The sequence below is a fragment of the Rosa rugosa genome, chromosome 1 (genome assembly GCF_958449725.1).
Source record: "Rosa rugosa chromosome 1, drRosRugo1.1, whole genome shotgun sequence".
In the NCBI taxonomy this organism is placed as follows: domain Eukaryota; kingdom Viridiplantae; phylum Streptophyta; class Magnoliopsida; order Rosales; family Rosaceae; genus Rosa; species Rosa rugosa.
In genome coordinates, this window is record NC_084820.1 from 37,990,318 (window position 1) to 38,012,949 (window position 22,632).

A 22,632-nucleotide genomic window follows, 5' to 3' on the forward strand; every position below is an offset into this window, starting at 1 on the left:
TCTACTTTCTCTCTCTACAGTTTAGAGAGAGAGGGTCTCGGGGTATTCTTTGAATTGCCCCTAAAATTGAAAGGTTGGAATAATTTTGTGGTGCTGGACTAAAGTTTGAGTGTGGAACTCGAGAAAGGGAATGGTTAGTTAGATTCATTTTCATCAAAGGCAATGATCTGAAAATGAATGAAGAATTGGTGTGCAATTGTTTATTTTGGGTCGTTTAGGTTCAAAAGTTCGGACAAGAATAACTTATTTGGGATTGAAATGATTTATTGGAAACATGAAGCCGGAATTAGCTTAAGAACATCAATCATCGGAGAATTGGAATGATCTATGTTTTAGATTGGACAATTTACGACAAATTAGTTTAGAAGAGTATTTTTAGGTGTTCATGTAATTTTGAAGATTTAGACTTAATGAAGTTATGATTTGATTTTATTATTGAAGACAAAACATTTAGAGTTTGGATTGGTGTTACAAGCACAAATAGGATACGACGACATAATTAAATATAAATGGTGGATTCAAAACGTATTGAATCATTGTCTAAAAGGTGGAGATAAAGTGGAATGAGTACACTTGATAAATTATTTTAACAGAAAAAAATTTCAAATATTTAGTGTTGATGTCTGAACCCCCCACGCTCGGAGTATTTTGTGATTGTTTAATTTGTTTATTATTTGTGCTTGAAAATCGAGGCGTGACACTTGAGAATGTGAAATACACAAGAGGAAAAGAAATTCGTGTTCTGAACAAGTTACTATGGGCAATGAGTAATGGCCCTTGAGACCCTTTTAAGTGACAATTGACACTCAGGCTAATGATATGTGAGCAAACCATTATTTCTTTTAAAATGAGCTGGTACAGATGAATATCAAGCTCTACCACTTGATCGCACGGCCTCAAGCGCGAACAAACCTAGTTGACACCTCAATTCTTACCGTTGTAATTCAAAGCTCTACCACTTGATCGCACTAACCCCCGCCGTTAAAATTCAAATACAAACCTTTTCTGGTTTCCCCAACGGCTACTTAGACACCTTTCCCAAGACCCCAAGATTTTGTCCATCTCTGAATCAAAAACCCACAACTGAAATCAAGACCCAGAAAGAAACGCCTTTTTCTCCATTTCAATCAATCTCATGGATTCGACAGCTTCACTGCCTCCCTATCGTCACCATTCTCGTTCGGAGCCACCGTCCCGAACCAAAACGGCGTCACGGCTCGCCCAATCGGAGAAGGTCCCTCATCTCTCTCTGGGTCTCATTCAATCACCTTCACCTCCGTCTCGAAAATCTTCAGCTTCTCTCCCTCTACACGAGCTGCTGCTACTCTCGCCTTCGCCTAATCCAAGAAGGTCCAAGACCCGTCTCGCCGATCGCTTTGAAATGCCCGATGAGCCTGCGGCGGAACCGGTAGGCCCGCGACGGAGGTGCAAGAGCAGCAGGGGCTCCCAGATGGGCTCTCTGGGCTGTGCCTCGCCCAGGAACACCAGAAGGTCCAGGAGGAGATCGGAGGTTGAGATTCGAGAAGATAAGGATTTGGGTTTGGGGGAAGAGATTGTCAAGGTCAGGAAAAGAAGGTCCAAGAAGGACAAGCTGAGCTTGGTCCCTTGTGTGCTGCCCTCCCCTACTTCATCTATAAGTCAGTCCCGACCTCCTTCTTGCAATCTTTGTGAAAGTCTTTTTAGATTTCTTGGGGTTTTTTTTTTATGATTTATGTTTGTGTTGATAGTGGATGATGACGATGGGAGTCGTCTGGAGCGAATTGGGCAGCTATTGAATGATCTGATCATGTGGAGAGATGTAGCAAGGTCGACCCTTTGGTTTGGTTTGGGCTCTCTGTTCTTCTTGTCTTCTTGCTTTGCCAAAGGAGTGAACTTTAGGTGATTTCTTTCTTTCACTTTTCTCTCACTCTTTTATTCTTTTGAATTATCAAACATGTAATTATATCCATACAAACCTAATACCATGGTTGTTTGCAGCGTTTTCTCGGCGATTTCCCAACTAGGACTTCTGTTCTTGGGTGCTTCATTTGTCTCGAATTCAATCTCCCAAAGGTACAACAACTTCCACCTCACTTATGTACCACTTTGTCTGCTAATCTCTCCGTGTTAAGTATGGTTCACTGATTTTGTTATTTTAAATGCACAGAAATGGTGTCGAAAAGAAGCGGGATTACTTGCTTAAGGAAAATGATGTCCTTGGTGTGGCCAAAATGATACTCCCTGCAGCAAACCTTGCAATATCAAGTACAAGGAAGCTTTTCTCAGGAGAGCCATCTACGACTCTCAAGGTAACCACAAATCAAAATTTGATTGTTCATACAGTTAGAGTTTAAGGCAGTGTTTGACATTGTGCATTTCAATTTTCTGCATACAGGTAGCTCCATTCTTTCTTCTAGGAGCAGAGTATGGACATCATATAACATTGTGGAGGCTCTCTGTGCTTGGTATGAATATGATCACTGTTGTTAATTTAGTCCATTGTGGAGGCTCTTTTGTATGAGTGTATATTTCTGTTCTAAATATTGTGTTATATTATGGGTAGCATTCTTTATCAGCTTCACAATCCCAAGGCTGTACTCATGCTACTCCGTTCAAATGAACCAAAGAGGTAACCAGCTCCACCTATATGTACTTGGGTTTTATGTGGACTGGCTTTATATTTATATGACAGTAACAGATGTGTGAATTGGATGTGCAGCTGAGTGCTTGAAATGGTGGGTGTTGGAAGCATGGGGAGCATGCTCTCACAAAAAGATTGTAGCAGCATCAGCAGCCACAGCATTCTGGAATCTGTCTACGGTGAAAACCCGCATATTCACCGGTAGGTTCAATAACATTGCAGAATACTTTTATCTGTTGCAGAATACTTTCGTCTGTGTGGAAATTGTAGGTTTAAAAGAGACATAACTACTACTAATAATTCTTCAATTGTGACCCTTCAAATCTTTTTCATGGTTTGCTGATTGCTAATGCTTGAAATAGATCAATGCCTTGATTAAATCACATGGGATAGAGTTCATATCTGAGAACTTCGTTCATGTTAGAGCTTCTACTGTATCTGCTAGAAGAAACAAGCATTTGCCTGTGTATGAAGCATTAATACTATGAATACTGTTGATTCTTATGTGAGATATAACCTACCTATTACCTTTGCAGCATTCATATCCCTTGTAATTCTTCGTTACTGCCGACAACACATGGTGGAAGTTAGGGAAGCAGATGCAGAAGCAGAACAGGAGGAGCAGCAGCAGGCCATAGTAGTGGCAGAAGCAGAAGGAAAACAGGAGCAGCAGCAAGAGCAGGCATTAGTAGTGGCCGAAGTGGGCAAGCAATCATAAGTAGTCCAATAGTCACTGATCCATTTTTAACACACTAATGTTTTTGTCCCTGATGCAATGTAAGACAATAAATTGTCACTGATCCCATGTCCAATGTTCAACATGTACAAATAAAAAAGGTTTCCAACTACTCTCTTATGAATGGTTTGCAATTTTGTTGAACTGGAATGTCATATTCAAATTGTGTAGAAAAAGGATTCACTATACAAATCTGGGAGAAATGAGGCAGATCAGCCCAGGATTGTGAATTACTTTCTCAAAATAAAGAAAATTGATTGTAACTCTAAAATAGAGCTTTCTTATGAAGATGCTACCTAATCGTCAGAGTTGATGGAGCCGATTCTGAAGGTTGAGAAAATGTCTTCTCGGCTTCTCATATGACTTTTGATAAAAAAGAAAAAAAAATTATATAAGATTACAAGTATAATAATACAACCATATAGCCACACTGGCCTACGTCTAACCTAACAAACACTTTAATTAGCAAAAGAATTGGAAAAGGGGTTCAGATTTAGGTCCAAACGTTTTATTAATGGATATCATTCATACATCTTTTGTTACTAACTTGGGTTTATTGCCTTTTTGTTCTCTTTCCGTGTGCAAAGTTTGGATGAACGATGTTCTTTGCTACAAGTTTGACAAGCAGCACCAAAGCTCAGAATAGATGAAAATGCAAGGAATTATACGATAGGAACTTCAACTATAAATGTTGATAAAGTTAGCCTGCAACTTGAGTTAGAAGGCACCCCACCCAACGGCTCCTCTTTCTTGCCCCTTGGGGAAAAAAGGTGGAGTGAAATCTGCTCCTGGGTTTACATACAACTAACTAATTTGTAAAGATACTTCAGTTTGAACATACACAGTTGATCACTTCTCTGTAGGATAAATCCAGAAACTAAGCCTTAAAATAAATAAAAAGAAGAAAGAAAACAATGTCTTCAAGTTGTTCAGGCACAATTCAGACATCTCTATAGCATGCAGAAATGCCCTAAAGTGTCAGTCCAATGATCAACCCCCGCAATGCTGATTAAGGTCGCCGCTTTTTGCCATCTTCTTCCTCATCATCAGAGTCACCACTCTCACGAAACCGTGGATTTTTCTCCTGTTGCAGCGGATGAAATAGATAGAAAGAAAATAAGGAAATGCATATTAAATTAATAATTAAAAACATCTGCCTTTTTTTAGGGTTAGGATTATCCAAAATTACTGTGGGACAATTAAAAGTGAGATAAGTTGTTATGGCATTGAAAGAAAACACCATGACGCAAGTCACTGAACATAGGGCCTGACACTCTTTTTCAGTTATAATTGCTCCACATGGAATACTTTTGGCAAGATGTTGGACTTGGCACATCAAAGCAGCATATGAAACTCTTAGGATTCAAGGCAAATCAGGACAAGAATCAGTAGAAATTACCGGTCTAGAGTCAAGATCAGAGTTCTTCCGCGGTTCATAATTTGAGTTTCTCTTTGAGGTCTCATATGACTGGCGATCATCATCACGGTGTCGTTTCCGTTGAAAATCTGCTTTCAAAAATCAAGTTCAAAAGATCGGATAATAAACAGGTAAACAACAAAAATGGCTAATACAGCTGCAGAAATCTATTGACACCAGATTAGACAAATGTCTGTAATGGTACCATACCTCTACCATGCCGATGAGAACCGCCATGATTATTGCCTCCCCCTTGTCTACCATCTGTACAATCGTGAAAGGAACTATCACGTATGGAATAGAGTAAGACCAAATTCTAACTTGCACCAAAATGAAAAACAGTCACACTACAGCATCTCAACAGGTTTGCTAATGTTAGCCTGTTCAGAAGTGTTTTCCAGCCCTGACTCTTACTTTAAACTACCACTGAACAATAGAAAAGTAAAACACAACCAGCAGATGGACAAAAGGTCTAACAATATATTTTGGCCAACAAGAACCACAAAATGTTGCGATGAGATGTTTAATAACTACGCTGGATTTCTGTACTTAAGGTGGCCATGCCCAGGCTAGACAGTATTTGGAAAGATAACCTGAAGGCCCTATCTGTTTCTATGAGCTCACAAGACAATGACATGTCATCACCGTCATTGAAGTAATACATTGATATACATACACAATCACATGGGTCAGGCCATGATCCTAAACCATCCTTGAGGTAAAAAAATTGCCATACGTATCAAGTCAGCTTATCAAGCTACTCATACGCTAGTACTACTTTCTGTCTGGATGGTTGGCTGCACCTTGCCAAGTTGTGTTCTTTTGCAAAATGATGCAATTTTCAATACGCAGTACAACTGCAACCAACCTACTCTAATAACTGTAACGCAATCATACATGTCAAGAGTGTTAATCCAGCAAATAAGCCAAATTTCTGTCTGCATGGTTGGCTGCACCTTGCCAAGTTGTGTTCTTTTGCAAAATGATGCAATTTTCAATACGCAGTACAACTGCAACCAACCTACTCTAATAACCGTAACGTGATCATACATGTCAAGAGTGTCAATCCAGCAAATAAGCCAAATTTCTTGGGCTAGACGAACAGTTTTCCAGTCAAACAATTTAGATATAGATGATGAAACAAATCAAACTGACTTACAGTGAGGAGGTGGCATGACTGGAGGGAAAGAACCCAATGATCCAGTACCATAATCTACAAGTGTTCTCTGAGCTTCCAACTCCCGTTGAACTAATTTACCATATCCACCCCTACGTATAACTTATTAAGGAAACTAAAAGGCAAAAATTTTCAGTTATAATTTCATAATCTGAGAAAAAAAAAAAAGCACCACAGGGGAATAAGGGCAAAAATTTTCAGCTATAATTTCATAATCTAAGGAAAAAAAATGCACCGTAGGGGAATCAATATTATAAAAATTCAAAGAGCTGAAGAAAAACTTTGCAGACATTCCAAAGTGGCAAAAGGATATCTGGATCATAATCAGTACGATATTCATCGCGAACCTGTACAACAGAGAAAATATTGATTTAAAAACACTTAGAAAGGTAGATTTGGCTAATTAAAGGAAGGCAGAATCATCCACCTGCCCACCACTTCGCCCTCGGCCCCATTGCCTTCCTTCTTGGAATCCCCAATCAAAATCCACACGAATAGGACGATCATCAAGAATAGTCCCGCTTATATATTTTACAGCATCCTCAGTATCTTCTCGAGAATAGAATCTGTTAAAATGGGCATAGAGATTAAAGTCTAACTCTCAGAAAGAAAAGTAACTGTATCATCTAACCATTCTTCTTGACAAAGGGTACTCAGAAATGATCAAGGAAACCATATACAATCAACTAAGCATGAAACATGAAAGACAAAAAAAAAATCAAACAATTCAGTGCAGTTCAAGAAAATACAATGTTTGCCATCCCAATCGTGAAGCACATCAACAATGGGGGTATAAGGACTCTCAAAAATTTAAAAGAAAATAATCAGAAACTAGGATTTATACAAGTACAGAAAAGAACTATAAGTAGCTTTTTAACAAAATGAAATAAATAATCCATCTTATGTGCAAAGCATCTCCCGAGAAAGAATGTTTATGCAGTCAATCAGCAGAGAAGACAGTTCTACGCATGTATACACAGTGCTACCCACCAATAAGCATGATATTCATGTTCGACAAGGTGAGACCAAAATCAAGCGCCGGATCCCAATCAAAAGAGTTCATCTAAATGATTATCTCGCTATTTGATTTTGATCCTGTGGTTAATGAGAATTAACTTCATGGTAACCGGTGGGTAGGAGATTGTGTAGTCTTGTGCAAGTACAGATATAACTTAAATAGAGGGTCACATTTCTAACATAGAGATGAAGGCTGAAGTTACTCTGCAAAATTGACTCTTATAACCCCTAGACTGTTTCCTTTTACTATGTTAAGAATATGAATGAGAATGCAGACTTACAGGACAAAACAAAAGCCACAAGGCGTTTTTGTATTCTTATCCAAGCCCATAATTATCTTCTTAATTTCTCCAGCACGAGAGAAAAGCTCATAAACTTGCTCTTCTGTTGTATAAAAAGACATATTCCCAATATAAACAGTCGTTGATGCCAGAAGTGCTTGTTCAAATTCCTCTTGCGATCCAGGAAATCTTCTATCCCGATATTGTGAAAGCTTGGCTTGATCCTAAACAAAATAGTGAAAAAGAAAAAAGATGATGTAATTATAATATGCATGCTGGCGAACAAAGGATAAGCAGTAAATATCATCAGCCATTCAGCTTCCAATGCGGGAGTCGATGAAGCGTATAATAATCTGGCAGTTTTTATCAGTTATCTTTTTAGTTTGCACCTATTACAAGTGGTCAGACTGTCCAATTTTCTCTATCGGTTAAGAATATACAGAAATTGATCTATGACATTATGTATGAATCTCACTCAAACTTTTCAGGTATATGAATAGCGCATGGTAGATAAGAACAAAATATATACAATTTCTCTTAAGCTTATACTATATACAGTTATTTTTAAATATCTGCTAAGAATAGCTGTCACTTTCACACACCAATTGGTTTGAGACAATAGGACCCAACTTCTGTGCTCACACATTTTAAGAGAAGAAAATGGCACAGACTGGTTGGGGATATAATAGATATGACATAGAGAAGTTTAGAGTCATAATAGATATGCAATGTTCTTCAGCTTGTTCAGAAACTCATTGAAACATCACTGTTAAAGTTGTTTACTAAATTTTTTACTGAAATTTATTCCTATAAAAACAAAAAGAACACCCCAACATCTTTGACTTGCCAGGACTAAAAGAAGAAATTTGGAAATTCCATTTTACGCTGGTTCTCATATAACTTCTGACATCATCTCGCGCACAACAAAAATTTTCTTTACTTCTGTTCTCTTCAATATTATCTCTACTTCCCACATTACAATAACTGAAAGTAAGAAAGACACCTAAACCAAGAAGACAACTGTTTATGTGACCATGTAGTACTTGCAAACAAACTCATAAGAATTTTCACTCCACCAATTAAAAGTGCCACCCGAGAATAGCTTACCTTGAATAAGGAAGCCATCACAGAGCTTGACTCCAACAGAAATCACTGAACCAAAAGTCGAAGAATAAGCTCCAGAACTTGTCGAATCTGAACCAGAAACAGGAAACCCACAACATTAATAGCGTGAAAATGACAACTAGCAAGGTATACGAGGTGAATGAAAGATATAAAGGAATGTTATTACAGGACAAAGTGTTGCTTGAAGCTCGTTCACGTTTTTTATTGAAGCAATTTATGAAAAAGCCCACACAAATTTAAACCTTGCTAAGACACAATGTAAAAGCAGAGAGCAAGAGAATATGAATTGGCACATGAGATTAGCTACAATGCAGAAACAAAATCGACTAGCTATCTGAAAAATTGGCTTAAAACCCTAAAACAGTAGAGCAGAACAGTATAAATAATAGCAGCAGTAGAGAAGCCCTAGAAATTTTAATGGAAAGAGAGGGGGAGAGAGAGTTTGAGGGAGGAAATAGTACCGGGAGTGAAGGTTTTGGCCCTGGAAGCAGCGCCAGTATTTCTCCCCTTCCAAGTCTTGATAGAAAAGGGGTTTCGGTTTTGGGGTTCAGCCCTGACTAATACCCGCTCCGTTTCAGACCCAAAACAGATACCCGCTTCCTTTTTCCTGTTTTTTCTTTTTTTGGGTAAAAGGGTCCTTCTGTTTTTTCTTTTTTCTTTTTTCTTTTTTTGGTAAATGAAATATTTCATTAAGAGGCAAGGCCCTAGCAAAGGGTCTTTCTAGAACTGAAAACCGGCAAATTACATCGAACCGAACTGATATTTGCCGTGTTGGTGGTTTCAGTTAGAATCAAATTGATAATAATTGAATTAAACCGGGCCAATGACATAGAAGGCCACTTTTATTAACTAATATTCTCTATGCCACTTTTGTTTTTAATAAAATCATATCAATTTATTATTAATCTCAAGCCATAATTGGTTATTACATACCCTCCATCTGCTATCAATGGACACATAAAAAGTTTGTGGTGGTATCACAACGATATATAGACTAGATCCACTCATTCGACAATTAAATACTCAGTTAAAAGCATATAAAATATGTAAACACTACAACATAGTAAATATGCAAAGCAACCAAGACTCACTAACACCTACAAAAACTAACAAGCATAGCTCCCTACACAAGCAGAGAATTATTAGCAAAAAAAAAAAAAGCAACTAATTAAAATAGCAGCCCAAGCCCAAAAGATAGCCAAACCCTAGGCCCAACAACAGCCCAGTCTCATTCTAGTCTTCACAACTTAGTCAGAAACGTAGTCCGCCGCAGTCACGCCACGCCACGAGTCACCGCCATGATTCACCACGAGACCCGCAGTCCTGCTTCAAGGAATCATCACCACCTCCGCGCTCCACCACCTTGAGGACAAGCAACAGCCTACAAAGCAACCAAACCCTAACCCAAATAGGGTAAGGATCCTCTGCATCTAAGCTGCCAACTAACTTCATCGACAATGCCCTCACTATCGCCACCACTCCACGTCGCCTTTGGCATCTCTGTTAAAGTTGTACACATACGCCAAGACACAAAGTTGCCTCGACCAGAATAAAACTAACCAAAACGTTAAGCAAAGCAATCTCAAAGGACAAAAGACTCTAAATTATCGTCTCCCGTCCAGTAGCATCACAATGTCGACAAGGTGACGTCAGAGCACCACCGGACGAGAAGGATCACACAGAAGTCGCCTCCTATCTTTGGCTTTAGTCTTCAGAGAAAGACGTAAGAAAGTGCAACGAATGATTTATTGAACAATAAGAGGTTGGTGAGTCATTTTTTAGTCACTTAATCTTTTTCTCCCTCATAAAGCCATCAAAATATAAGATATTTACAGCGTTCTAATTCTCTCTACTACTCTTCTCTTCTCCTTGAACCCTAGTCGACTTATGGCTTCCAAACGGTGCTCGTCTGCCTGTGGCCAGCTTCAGCGCCGACCTAGTCGCGCTGCTGTCGTTTGCTATTGCCGGACGGGGGTTTGGTATAGGGCTTGGTTCCCTAGGATAACTTGGCTCAATGGCGACACGATAGGCGTCTTTGTTCTAGTTGCTGCATCGTCGGATCTGATTTGTGGACACCGACAGCGAAGCAATGCAGACTTGTTGGTTCTTGGCAGCAGCGGCAACAAGCTTCATTGATGGAGTCTAGAGGCGGTGTGGAGGTAGGGATCTTACCCGAGTGTGTATAGGGTCTGGTTGGCTTGTCTAGGTCGTCGTTAGTCTTCTAGGTGCTGGAGGCTACGTGGCTGGCAGGGTGGCAGGTTGTGGCAGCTCAGGTTGCACTGAGAAGTGGAGGTGATGTGCGACGGACTGCACGGTTGTAGTGATTGGAATAAACCTAGGCCTTGGTGTTCGGCTTAGGGTTTTGGTTTGTCTTATGGGCTTTGGATTGCTCCTTTGGGCATGTTGGGTCAATATTCAATTATTTTTTATTTCTAATAATTCCTTATTTGTATCGGGATCTATGCTTGTTAGTTTTAATAACCGTCAAGGAGTCTTAGACTCCGTTTGGGATTGCTTGGCTTTTAAAAAAATCAGCTTTTGTTCAAAATTTTAGATTTTATTGTGTTTGGTAAATATATAAAAAGCAGCTTTAATTGAAAGTTATATATCACTTGCAGCAGATTTTAGAAGCAGCCTAGAGGTTGCTTTTAGAACATGTATTCAAGTCTCCCTCAAATAACCACATGACCCTTGACCTCTACTTCCAGTATGTATATTCTGGCATAAAAAGATCATTCAACCTAGCTTGTAGCATAACCTCTCATCCTCAGAATGAACTGTCATAGAACTCTACCAATATCTTTCTTATTGTTTTAATTTCATATTTCAGTTTGCCAAATTTTCCTTTGCTCCACTCTAATAGAATCCTTCGTGAATTATCAATTCTATTGTAAGGGCTAGTTTGGGATTGCTATGACTTTTAAAAAAAACTGGTGCTGCTGTGTTGTGAGAATAATCAGCTGTGAATTAAAACAGTTTCGTGTTTGGTAAATAATATTTTTAAAAGTGTTGTCAGTACATAAAACAACTGCAGAGTGTGTTTTGATCAATAGCAGCTTCTAAAAGCAACCTCTGGGCTGCTTCTAAAATCTGCTGCCAATGACCTATAACTTTCAATTAAAGCTGCTTTTTATTTATTTACCAAACACAAAATAATCTAAAATTTTGAACAAAAGCTGATTTTTTTAAAAGCGTAGCAATCCCAAATGGAGCCTAAAACTTCACAAATGGATCCCCACCCGAGACACCTTCCCAACCTTGTCTTACTTTCGAAGCACACTCATCATCAAGCAACCAGGCTCTACAAAACAGAGTCTCCTTTCTTTCTTCTTTTTCCTCGGCTTGCACGTTCGAACCTCCAACAAGATGGGTAGATGATCCAATTTTGATGGGGCACTTCGTGGCGAGTTCCTTTGTAATATTGTAAGTCCGAGTTAATGAAGTGTTCTCGTTTTTTCTTAAAATCAATTAAAAAAGAAGTTTAGATAACAATTTCTCTTATTTATTTGACCAATTGATTAAACGACGTGGCACTTACATAGCCTTTGATTATTTTTTTTGAACGGCCTAGATAATCCCAACACATCCGACTGTAGAATCCAACCACACCCGAACACGCCCTCTTAAAGCCCAAGGTTTAGGGGGGGCTCTGGGTGTTTAGCCACTTCAAAGTCTCCGAATCTTTACACTACTACTTGAACCCCTAAAACCCTCTGAAATGGCCGCCTCAACCGCCGCCAGATCCATTTTCCGGTCCTGCGCCGGCCGAAGCTGCGCCTCAGCGGCACGGTTCGCCACTGAAGCGAAAGCTGCTCGCTCACCGTTTCGCATCGGAGCCAAGCAACCTACATCATCCCCCGCTCTCAGGTATACACACTCTTTACTCAATCTTCGTTTCTGCAAGCAAAGTAGATTAGAGTACGTTTTCTATTAGCATTCAAAGGATTTTGTGAAATTGGATGTGATTTGTGGTTGCTGCTGTAGGTGTCCTGTTGAATTGAGCTTCTGTGTGGAGTCGATGCTGCCCTACCACACTGCCACGGCTTCGGCTTTGATGACTTCCATGCTTTCCATCACTCGCCGCAGTTACGGTTGGCTTCCAGAAGGTGATTTTCTTAACTTTATTTACTCAATTTTTGTGTGTGTGTGTGTTTCAAATTTATTTTGGAATGAGTGATTGTTCTGGTGGTGATGAATGTTAAAAGTTCCTATTTGTTATGCTTATGTTGTGCCCTGGCGACTGCTGCATTGTTTGGAGTTCCAATTCTAGTGTCAAAGTAGACTTTTTGGTGCAACAGGAATTATAAGAATTAAGTTTCGTGAAGACAATGGTTAGGAGTGAGGAGTCCTTTCCAATGTGAGGTTTTCTGTGTGAGGGCTTGAACCCAATTTCAAAATCCAACTTGTATATAATGTAAAATTCCTTCCTTTTTATTTTTCTTTTAGCTTGGTAAAACTAACAAATGACCATGGACTGGACAAATGGGGTGGGACTACTTATCTCATTAGGCAATTGCTTCATCCCTCAAATGCTAAATCTTCTTCTTGATCCTCCTCCTGCTAGGATGTTCTGAGATTTGCATATTTTGTGTGTTAAGCAGTCTTGTTTCATTATGTTCATCAAAGACGTAGTTGTGTTTGTCGGCTGCCTAACCAATGCATTTTCATTCTTGAATTAGGTATCTAGCGAACACTTGTAGGGTCCCTTGATGTCGTTGTCTTCCTTCTAATTTTCTGGTAAGATAGTGGTTAATTTTGCTGGGTATCAGATGTGGATATTTTGGATTTAGGATTGTGAGCACCTAGTCATATCACATGCATTTCTTCTTTAATACGGGATGTAGGCTTTCATTTGAATTTGTTAGGTAGTGATAACTGAATGTGGTGGTTGAAATTCATGCCCTTTCTCTCCAGAATTACTGGTTCACTTTCTTTCTTAATAACTAAGTGAATCCCCCCCCCCCCCCCCCCCTCTTTTTTTTAGTGAAAACGGTACAAAAGAACCTCTTTTTATTGTTGTAGGCCAAGACAAGACTAGATGAAGATCAAGAAGCGAAGTTGGAGTGACATTGATTTTTAACTTTCGAGCTTTCAAATTTGTAGGGCTGCTATCATCCTAATGTATTTCAGAACATTTCTGTTCTTTACTACATCTGTAATTCTTGTTCTTAAAAACTCCTGATATAGTTCATCAAATGTGTTGAATTCTCTAATAAAACAAGTGGCAATTTTTTTTTGTGGTTGAAGCTTTTAAGGGCTTGTTACTACTGTTAGAGAGAAGTGTTGTTGTTTAATGTTAAGATTATCAAGAATTTTCTTAGTTAAAGATGTCTTTCTGTTCCCCTCTTTACTGTTCTTCTCTCACCTCTCTTTTGTTCTATTTGACTTGAAAATGCTAACTCAAGGTTGATATCTAAGATGTTTCCTTATATCCCCCATTTAAATTGAATTTGAAAATGTCATTCCACTCGGATCATAAAGTTAGTGTACTGATCACTTTTATTTAATCAGCTTGCAATGATGATGTGTGATGAATGTTTCAAGGATTCAAGGAAGTTTTATGTACTTTATCTTCAGTCTAAGGCAGTGACTGCTGGTAATATAGGAGTTTTGACTGAGCTGCAGAAGAGACAAGTTGCATGTCCTGAGATTTTAAACTTGGATCAACTAGTAGACTTTTGTTACTTTTCTGCAGGCATAAATATAATTTCTTCTTTTTCTTCCTGTTTTGAGACACTCAATATGTATCCCATAGACTTAATAAGTCGTCATTTGTGTGTCACATTATTTAGTTTCCTTTGCAATGATGTTTATGACCAAAGATTGATGCTAATATTGTATTCAATCAGCTTGCAATAATGATGCATGATCAATTTCCAATGAGTCCAGTAGAAGTTTTGTTCAAAGTTCATGCACTTGAAGAGAAAGAGACTTGGAAGCCTTAATGAGATGCATACTTACAGGACTCTAAACTGAAAATAAGCCGTTGCTGTTGTTTCTAGTTAATTGTTTTCCTTTTTTTTTTTTTTTGGATTAGTCTAAACACCATGAGGATTGAGATGTAAAATTGGTATGCCTACGGTATCTACATATATATCATCTTCTCTACAATGTTGTCATTTTTGTTATCTTGGTATAAGGCAGCTTCGTGTATCTAGCTTTTGTTTCGTAAAAGTAAACACAATTGCATTTGTGGCAGTGAGGTGTTATAGCTTCTGATATGGTTGATTTAGAAAAGGTTCTTACATGTTGGAGTTCAAGCCAAAGCTCTTACAGCCAAACTCTTCTTATATGTCAGCCCTTGCACTTTTTAGTGTGAGAGTATAGTCACCTAGTTGAGTTTGAGTTCACAGGATTTTGGTTCATAATATAGAAAGTTGCAAAGGTTGATAGGGACAATGAGCTGACACTTTGAGTTCACTTCCCCATTTTTCCTCTTCCTTTATGGTTTTGCCATGTCCCTTTAAGATTTCCCCAGTAAGCTGACATTTAATTCTTCCTTTTCAATCTGTGCGCAGATTCTTGATGAATGCAGATCCATCCCTTCCATTCCTGAGCTGACTTCAAACATCATCCATTTCATTTGATCACCTTTTGTAATAGAGCAGCAAAGACGTTCTACACTCATCACACATACATTATGTTTCCCTCCTGTCTAGTTTTCTCTTGCTTGCATTCCTCTTGAAATTGGGGTGCAGTCAATGCTTGCATTTCTCTGTTTGACCACATTAACAAACGCATAGTTAGTTTAATGGCAGTTTACTGCTGCATGTAACAGTGGTTATTTAATGGAAAAATGTGGTTTAGGCATAGTTCTTAGTGCTCGGAGTCTTTATTCTTATGTTTTTGTGGGTCAAGACCTTTGAATAATGATCAAGATCTCTTCCATCACCATGTGCTCATTTCTGTAGGGATATTAGGCAATATGTGAATAGGGTTTCAGCTTTGAAGCTTATTGTTCTGAGTTTTGTGGACCTTAATGATAGATGAGCCCGCTTGAGTAAAAGTCTGAAGTTATTTGGATTTTTTTTCCTTCTTGAATCTGAATCTATTGCTACCATCTTTAAATTTTGAATAACGGATACGGAAATCTGGGAAATGCCATAATGAGACTGTACTGCTAGTTAAGCTCAACAAATATCTAAACACACCCGAGGCTAAAACTTTAAGAATATTTGAACCTTTACCACTAAATCACACCCAACAGCAGCAACTGCCGGCAGACCAGCTGGTGGCTGTTACTCTATACAACCTCTATACTACTGTATAGGATAAAGTCTACAAGCATATGCAAAATAATCTGCCATTATTATGCTAGTCATGCCAATCTTTACTTCCTTTGCTGCTATCAGTTTGAGCCAAAGCTTAGAGTACCCCATTCTGGTTGCCCGCATTGGGACAGAGAATGTGGGTTGGGGCAGAGTCTAGGCACAAGGCAGAGGGAGCTGAGTGTTAGCCAGTCGATGATTTTACAATTCCAGGCACGTTCAGACATTTGATCACTTCAATCAGAGGCTCTATTACATATTTATGTTTGGAAGATAACATAGTGGAGAAAGCATGAGCATGCTCAATAAAAAACTCTTAGTTGTGTTCAGCTCAATAAAATTCTTAGTTGTGTTCACTATCTTTGGCGAACAGGATTGAGTGAAACACTGGCATGTTTGAGTTTGGAGTTTGCTTAATGCCTGTAACTGATCAACATCTCAGACTCCTTTTTGTAATAACATGGTTGTTCTAATACATATGAAGATCTTAGATGAATCCTTGCTGCAAATTTGAAATTGGTCCCGAAACCTGGTTGTAACTTAAAAGGGAGCTGTCAAAACTCAAGAAGATATGCATTGCTTGCAGCTGCAATTGTCTTTTAGGAAATTGCAACACCCGCTATGGTTCATACAAATTGTTGCAAGCAAACAGATATAATGTACAAGATAGGATTATTCTTGAACATATATGACCACACTTTTTCCAAGTCATAATATTAGCATCCGAAAACTCACTAGCAAATAACAAGAGTGAAAATATCTTCAGGAAAACAGGAGAAGAACCACATATCAGCTGTAGTATCCCAGGAACACCAATCTAACCTTTGATTGCTACTAACTCACTAATATCCACTCTCACAATATACCCATCACTCAGTCTTCCATCAAATTAGCTTTTCTGATCTGTTTCCGCAACACTAACTAATTCATACTCGACAAGAGAAAGATTGTTGGCCTCCTTGACTTCAAAGCTGGCTGGTTCTGTGACTTCAACACGACCCCATTTATCAACTGCAAGCCTCATAGTCCCCTTGAACATGTCAATCTTTGCATTGCGCAGGATCACAGTGGTGCCGGGCTTCATAATGTCAACTGCACATATAACCCAAAACGTAAGCTCAACAATCACTTTACAGTTCTATCAAAACACACTCCATATATAGTCCACTTTAATCATACACACTCCCAAAATACTCCAATATTCCGTACGATACAAATGCTCCACAATCCTATTATCATATCAACCACACCCACAAGGCCACAACACAACAATCCAACACCCTACAATGGTGATATAATATGTACAAAGACACATTTAGCAATCAATCATGTGCATAGTTAATCAAGTCGGTCCGAAAACAACAACAACAATATCAGAGATCCATAACTTTCATGCTATAAACTCCCTAGAAACACAGATCTGAAGATCCACCACACAGATTAACACATAGAGAGAAAGGTTGAACAAAGCCAGAAGACCATTTCCCTAAAAGGCTTAAGAAGGCAGCGATACTGTACCTTGGTCATTGCGAGCAGTGAAGACAATGGTGCCAGTCTCATCGCCGACGAGGCACTCAGCGATCCGAGGGGGCTGAAGAGGGCGAGAGGAGAGGGAGGATCGGGCGCCGGCGTTCTTGGAGGTGACCTTGACCGGATTGGAGCTGACGACCTTGACGGTGAGGGTGTGGCCGCTCGTCCCTGGCTGAATCTCCTCCACCTTTATGAACACCGGCTTTCTCTTCGCCGTCACCGTCGCCCCTGACGCGTTCGCTGTCGCCGTTGCCATTGGGATTTGAGAGAGAGAGAGAGAGTGAGATTCCTACGCCTTTGGCCTTTGGGTTTTCGCGAGCGAGAGAGCTGATTCTGAGAGAAACCCTAACCCTAGCTCGCTCCAATTTGGGGAGTATTTGAGGTCGGCCTTTGCTACCGGGCCTCTCTCTTTTTCCAGTTCGGCCCATATTCCAAGTTGGATAATTTCTAATGCTTCTTTTCAGTTTTACCGTTTCCAAGGGGTGGGTAGCTGTTTTGGTTTTTACGTTACGTGTAAGGATATATTGGTAATTTTATTTATTTATTTTACATTAGTATTCGATTTTATTTTCTGAGAAATTATTTTATTAGCATTCGATTATAATAAGCCTCCTCCCAAGTTTGAGGAATCGAAGCAGAGAGGAGAGGAAGAAGGACAAGCATCTCACTCACTGAGTTGGGTTCTGCGTAAATCTATTGCTTGGTCTTGAGGTATGAGTCCAACTGTTTCAGTTCAATTCAACTCTCTTTATTATTAAGTGTGAGAATGCGGTCTATTTGCTAGTTGTTGGGAATTGGAGAGTCTAAAATTCTTGATTGTTGTGTTGTTGTTACTTTTCACTGAACAAGGTGCCAAAAGAAATAGTGTCCGATTTTTGGGTTCTGCAACTTCGAAATTTTTGTGTACCAAGTGGGTTCTTAATCTATCTGCATTTTGTTTCCGAGCAATTGAAAACAGTATCATGAAAGCAGTACTGCTAAGTGATGTTTTTTGCTGTTTGTCTTATAAGCTTGAACTTTTTTACATTCTCTAGTAGGTTCTTGATATTATGACTATAATCATGATGGTCGTGCTGAATCATACTTGAAGAACAAGGGTGTTGCAATATATTCATTTGAATTTGTGGTTTCAGGCATGATTTTGTGATTTCAATCAGTACAACATTTATGCTCTGTCGTCGAAAGATTATTGTGGTTCCTCAGTTCCTGACAAGTTAGCAAGGTCTGCAGTTAATTTTATTTAGACGTTATCTCCTTCATGTCATGTACAGATCATGATGTGGATAATTAACTGGGCATTATGTTCTAAAAGAAAATAGGTGTTGAAAAGAGTATCAATAGGTGTTAAAGGGCAACCGTTAACACCCAGACTAGCTAAAACCTGATTTAAACCTACTAAAACCCAACCCATTGCCAGGTCTAGAGTTACAATGATCAAATCAATATCCTTTTTGGTTTTTTATAAAAAATTTATTAACTTGTGCAGGTGAATTGGTTTAGCACAGACAGACAGAAGCAAAATATAGCCATCACTGTCAGTCTCATTCCTATGCAAAACCAAAACACTTTATTGCTGCGTACTCTAAACCACCACAGACGTCTCCTGCACTGCACACAATCCCAATCCCAACTCTTTCGCAGACCAATTAGACCAAGCACATGCATATCGCTGATAAAGCAATGCAACACCCTTCAGTCCCTCAAAGCTGTCCATGCCTCTATCCTCAGAACCTACCTTCACTTCAATATCTTCTTTTGCACCAACCTCATTGCCCACTATGCCTCTTTGGGATCAACCTCTCACGCCTATACCCTCTTCTCTGCCTTCTCTTCCTCTGACGTTTTTCTTTGGAATGTAATGATCAAAGGCTTTGTTGACAATGGCCTGTACAACAGAGCCATTGCTTTGTATAGTCAAATGTGGGAATTGGGTGTTCACCCGGATCACTTTACATTCCCTTTTGTTCTTAAGGCTTGTGGTTATGTTTGTGATCATAAGGTTGGTGTAAAGGTTCATGGAGATGTGATTCAATGTGGTTATGCGGCAGATTTGTTTGTAGGCAATTCACTCATTGCACTTTATGGTAAACTGGGGCAGATCGAGGCTGCAAGAAAGGTGTTTGATAAAATTCCTGACCGTACTGTGGTTTCCTGGAGTTCAATGATTGGCGCGTATGCGCAAAATGGGCATTTTGAGGAAGGATTATTTTTGTTTGTGATGATGTTGAATGACAGATTGAGACCCAACAGGGCTGCAATTTTGAATGTGATGGCTTGTGTTTTAAGAAGCAAGGAGGCTGATGAGGTTTGTGCAGTCTTGATAGATAATGGACTTCAGTTTGATAGATCTGTTCAAAATGCTGCAATGCAGATGTATGCACGCTGCGGAAGAATTGATGTTGCTCGAGGTTTCTTTGATGGAATCATTGATAAAGACTTGGTGAGTTGGGCATCCATGATTGAAGCATATGCGCAAGTTAATTTGCCTCTTGAAGCCTTGGAGCTCTTTAAAAGTATGATGGTGCAAAGGATTCGCCCTGATTTGGTGGCACTTTTGAGTGTGATTCGCACTTGTTCAAATCTAGCATCATATAAGCAAGCACGCTGGATTCACGGAGTTGTTATTCGTTCCTTTTTTGGGCACCATGTCACGCTTGAAACTTCTCTAGTTGATCTATATGTAAAATGTGGAAGTTTGGTATATGCTAGAAAAGTTTTTGATAAGATGCAAGAAAGAAATATAATATCGTGGAGCACCATGATTTCAGGATATGGGATGCATGGTCATGGAAGAGAAGCAGTCAACCTCTTTCATCAGATGAAGGCTCTAACAAAACCAGACCACGTTGCATTTCTATCAGTGTTGTCGGCATGCAGTCATGGTGGTTTGATTGCCGAAGGATGGGACTGCTTCAATTCTATGGGTAGGGATTTTCACATCACACCAAGACCCGAACATTATGCATGTATGGTTGATCTGTTGGGTCGATCTGGTCGACTGAATGAAGCCTTTGAGTTTATTGAGAGAATGCCAGTAAGGCCAGATGCTGGTGTTTGGGGAGCACTTCTCGGGGCATGTAGAATTCATTCAAACATAGAACTGGCAAAAACTGCTGCAAAGAATTTATTTGAATTGGATGCGGAGAACCCAGGTCGATATGTCCTCATGTCCAATATTTATGCATCTTCTGGTAAACAGAAGGATGCTGATAAAATTAGAGATTTAATGAAACAAAGAGGAGTGAGGAAGGTTGCTGGTCATACTGGTATAGAGATTAGAAACAAGGTCTACACATTTGTGGCTGGAGACAAGTCACATGCTCAATCTGATTTAATCTATTCAGAGTTGGAGAAAGTTATAAACAGGATTCGGCAAGAAGGTTACAGGCCGGATTTGAACTTTGTATTGCACGATGTGGAGGAAGAGATGAAGGAAACAATGTTGTATGTGCATAGTGAGAAGCTTGCAATAGTTTTTGGACTTTTAAATTCAGGACCAGGAAGTGTTATTAGAATTAATAAGAATCTTAGAGTCTGTGGGGATTGTCATACAGCTTCCAAGTTTATCTCTAAGGTTATGGGAAGGGAAATTGTAATGAGAGATGCTCATAGATTCCACCATTTCAATAATGGTGCATGCTCTTGTGGGGATTATTGGTGACATTGTCATAGAAGGTCAATATCTGGTCCACAAACTCTCAATAATATTACAACATTGCTGGTCACAACATCTGGTACCCTCATTACCATCTGTTTTGTTGTCGTTAAATCTTGATTTATTTTCTCTTTCAACCCGGAGAACATAAAGCGCTGGTGATGAGTGTGCAACGCTAATCCTATAATCACGACCAAGTAAATCATCGACCTGTTCATGAATTATCAGGTGCATATCTCTCACTGCTCCGCCCATTTTGGTCTGTAATAATTTATTTAGGTTCTTGTAGCATGTCTGATTTCTTTCACTGTTGTCAAATGGGTCTTCTTGTGTGTCTCTGAATCTTGTGAAGATAAAAGTCAAGAAATACATGTTTTAGTGCCTCTGTAGATGTATCCTAAAAGCTTTTGGGAAAAATAGTAAACCAAACTTTATAACGGTAATCAAAGTAGGGATCTCAAATTCAGACAGCTATTGGTTGCTACATTTGTTAGTGCACAAGTAATGCTGGCTTGGCCAGTTTACCTGTGATATGTGGTCTTGGTATGGAATTTATCAACATTCATTCTTATTATTGGTGCAGGAAGAGTTCGTGACACTCTTTCACACCATCTAGTTCATCAACTGGTGGTTCTTCCAGAAAACTGGATTTTCATGTGTAAAGACAAATGAGCTTTTGTAATCCAGTCTGGTATGCATTCCTTTATTTATCCGGTTAATTGGCAGTTCTGTCTTAAAAAGTTTGAAACTGAAGTTTAGAACTTCATCTTATTTTCCAGTGGGACTTGTCCAGTTGCCAAGTGCTTCCACGTAATGACAATTATGTTATTGCTGTGCTGTATCAGGAATGATTTTGATCTGTCATCGAAAAAAAACAAATGATTTTGATCCTGGTAGTGCCTTAAACTTCTATGTGGAAAAATATGTGGAATTTGGAGGTGATACATTCTTGAAAATGACCGTTTAAATTCAATGTCATTTTCAAATTTCCAAAAGAATAAACTGCAAGAAAAGAACAAGAGCACGCTTACAGCCATTGCCACTACCAACTACAATGTCTTTTCCGACCTGCATGACTACCAGCGTCACAATCCCTCCCCTGCCAAAGCTACTTTTCCCTACTGTTGTCACTGCTTTTGCATTTATTCTGAGTTTGGTTTGAACAATGTCTATTTTACATTGAACGCTAAATTATCTTCATTTTGTTTCAGATTGTAGTAAGCCGACTCCTAGACTCACTGTTGCAAATGCTCCCCATGCTATTGGCACATTATCAGTAGCCTCATTGAAGAAGGACGACTAATATTGGCTCCTGCAGTGATGACAAGACAAATATTGGCTCCTGCAATGACAACATTGCTCAGGCCTCAGGCCAAGATAGTTGTATGCATATCCCAAATTGAATCAGAGTTGGGGGAGCCTCTTCCTCAGTTTGTTTGTCGTGGGTGTTTGAGCCGTAGTTTTGGCAGTGTTAACCTGTGAAAAGAACTGTTCTGGCTAGTGTATACCAGTTTATCACAAATTATATATGGCCAATCGACTTGCACAATTTACATCTCGGATTCAGAAATGTGGAGTCTTTCATCATTGTATACATAATTAAATATTAGTCTCTTTTATCAAAAAAAATAAAAATAAATAAATATTAGTCTCTTAAAACATATTTACGCGTGTGTAAATTGGCTTTCTGTTTTATTTATTTATTTTCTTTTTTAAAATCTTGAAACAATATGGCCTGGCAAACAGGTGGGTTTAATTTGTAGCTTAACCAGTTGTATGTGTTTAACCTCACGGGTTGAGTCTCAT

The 22,632-nt window shown here is 39.1% G+C and overlaps 5 protein-coding genes across 19 annotated transcripts in view; 3 read left to right on the plus strand and 2 right to left on the minus strand.

Annotated features, from left to right (window-relative positions):
- The first annotated feature begins 939 nt into the window (after positions 1 to 939).
- Positions 940 to 3,498, plus strand: LOC133736618 (reticulon-like protein B17). Its single transcript, XM_062164171.1, has 8 exons — positions 940 to 1,637; positions 1,728 to 1,878; positions 1,978 to 2,052; positions 2,147 to 2,288; positions 2,375 to 2,444; positions 2,543 to 2,608; positions 2,699 to 2,821; positions 3,157 to 3,498. Exons 1-8 carry the CDS (start codon positions 1,136 to 1,138, stop codon positions 3,336 to 3,338), a joined length of 1,311 nt encoding a protein of 436 aa, XP_062020155.1. The 5' UTR covers positions 940 to 1,135; the 3' UTR covers positions 3,339 to 3,498.
- A 520-nt stretch (positions 3,499 to 4,018) lies between these two features.
- The window catches only part of LOC133736627 (nuclear cap-binding protein subunit 2), a 37,292-nt gene continuing 18,678 nt past the window's right edge, over positions 4,019 to 22,632 (minus strand). Inside the window, exons 2-10 of the mRNA XM_062164179.1 lie at positions 8,835 to 8,875; positions 8,356 to 8,442; positions 7,249 to 7,472; positions 6,378 to 6,516; positions 6,264 to 6,297; positions 5,933 to 6,046; positions 4,984 to 5,037; positions 4,756 to 4,862; positions 4,019 to 4,440 (exon numbers count right to left, since the gene is read on the minus strand). Of these exons, the coding sequence (XP_062020163.1) occupies positions 4,366 to 4,440; positions 4,756 to 4,862; positions 4,984 to 5,037; positions 5,933 to 6,046; positions 6,264 to 6,297; positions 6,378 to 6,516; positions 7,249 to 7,472; positions 8,356 to 8,373 (765 nt within the window). The 5' untranslated portion in view covers positions 8,374 to 8,442; positions 8,835 to 8,875 and the 3' untranslated portion in view covers positions 4,019 to 4,365. The remainder of the gene's footprint in view (positions 4,441 to 4,755; positions 4,863 to 4,983; positions 5,038 to 5,932; positions 6,047 to 6,263; positions 6,298 to 6,377; positions 6,517 to 7,248; positions 7,473 to 8,355; positions 8,443 to 8,834; positions 8,876 to 22,632) is intronic.
- LOC133724824 (protein NUCLEAR FUSION DEFECTIVE 6, mitochondrial-like) lies at positions 12,003 to 15,399 on the plus strand. 8 transcript variants are annotated; one of them, XR_009854068.1, is made up of 4 exons: positions 12,005 to 12,240; positions 12,358 to 12,479; positions 13,053 to 13,110; positions 14,223 to 14,865. XR_009854068.1 is itself a non-coding variant. In XM_062151691.1 (3 exons), the coding sequence occupies exons 1-3, from the start codon at positions 12,092 to 12,094 to the stop codon at positions 14,240 to 14,242; spliced, it is 291 nt and encodes a 96-aa protein (XP_062007675.1). In that variant the 5' UTR covers positions 12,003 to 12,091; the 3' UTR covers positions 14,243 to 14,865. The 8 variants fall into 8 exon arrangements, 4 of the variants coding, with proteins under 4 accessions (XP_062007675.1, XP_062007674.1, XP_062007673.1 ...); XR_009854067.1 differs by lacking the exon at positions 14,223 to 14,865 and adding an exon at positions 13,885 to 14,177; XR_009854065.1 differs by lacking the exon at positions 14,223 to 14,865 and adding an exon at positions 14,892 to 15,399 and having other exon boundaries at positions 12,006 to 12,240.
- LOC133724823 (uncharacterized protein At4g28440-like) lies at positions 16,194 to 17,544 on the minus strand. Its single transcript, XM_062151688.1, has 2 exons — positions 17,160 to 17,544; positions 16,194 to 16,733 (listed from the first exon to the last, which is right to left on the minus strand). The coding sequence occupies exons 1-2, from the start codon at positions 17,425 to 17,427 to the stop codon at positions 16,531 to 16,533; spliced, it is 471 nt and encodes a 156-aa protein (XP_062007672.1). The 5' UTR covers positions 17,428 to 17,544; the 3' UTR covers positions 16,194 to 16,530.
- LOC133724821 (pentatricopeptide repeat-containing protein At3g26782, mitochondrial-like) lies at positions 17,731 to 22,467 on the plus strand. Of its 8 annotated transcripts, none has more exons than XM_062151682.1 (5): positions 17,731 to 17,882; positions 18,658 to 21,054; positions 21,410 to 21,517; positions 21,606 to 21,764; positions 22,038 to 22,467. In XM_062151682.1, the coding sequence occupies exon 2, from the start codon at positions 18,721 to 18,723 to the stop codon at positions 20,830 to 20,832; it is 2,112 nt and encodes a 703-aa protein (XP_062007666.1). In that variant the 5' UTR covers positions 17,731 to 17,882; positions 18,658 to 18,720; the 3' UTR covers positions 20,833 to 21,054; positions 21,410 to 21,517; positions 21,606 to 21,764; positions 22,038 to 22,467. The 8 variants fall into 8 exon arrangements, with proteins under 8 accessions (XP_062007666.1, XP_062007665.1, XP_062007664.1 ...); XM_062151681.1 differs by having other exon boundaries at positions 21,672 to 21,764; XM_062151679.1 differs by adding an exon at positions 18,305 to 18,393 and having other exon boundaries at positions 17,748 to 17,882; positions 21,672 to 22,467.

What these genes read in the sequence shown, in the direction of transcription:
- LOC133736618 (XM_062164171.1), top strand. Translation starts at nt 1,136, where the DNA reads ATGGATTCGACAGCTTCACTGCCTCCCTATCGTCACCATTCTCGTTCG. An exon ending in GTGGAGGCTCTCTGTGCTTG is followed by an intron (nt 2,445 to 2,542) that starts GTATGAATATGA and finishes TATTATGGGTAG; the next exon opens with CATTCTTTATCAGCTTCACA. An exon ending in GAAAACCCGCATATTCACCG is followed by an intron (nt 2,822 to 3,156) that starts GTAGGTTCAATA and finishes TTACCTTTGCAG; the next exon opens with CATTCATATCCCTTGTAATT.
- LOC133724824 (XM_062151691.1), top strand. Translation starts at nt 12,092, where the DNA reads ATGGCCGCCTCAACCGCCGCCAGATCCATTTTCCGGTCCTGCGCCGGC. An exon ending in ACATCATCCCCCGCTCTCAG is followed by an intron (nt 12,241 to 12,357) that starts GTATACACACTC and finishes TTGCTGCTGTAG; the next exon opens with GTGTCCTGTTGAATTGAGCT. An exon ending in TTACGGTTGGCTTCCAGAAG is followed by an intron (nt 12,480 to 14,222) that starts GTGATTTTCTTA and finishes GTATTCAATCAG; the next exon opens with CTTGCAATAATGATGCATGA.
- LOC133724823 (XM_062151688.1), bottom strand. Translation starts at nt 17,427, where the DNA reads ATGGCAACGGCGACAGCGAACGCGTCAGGGGCGACGGTGACGGCGAAG. An exon ending in CACTGCTCGCAATGACCAAG is followed by an intron (nt 16,734 to 17,159) that starts GTACAGTATCGC and finishes TTATATGTGCAG; the next exon opens with TTGACATTATGAAGCCCGGC.
- LOC133724821 (XM_062151680.1), top strand. Translation starts at nt 18,721, where the DNA reads ATGCAAAACCAAAACACTTTATTGCTGCGTACTCTAAACCACCACAGA.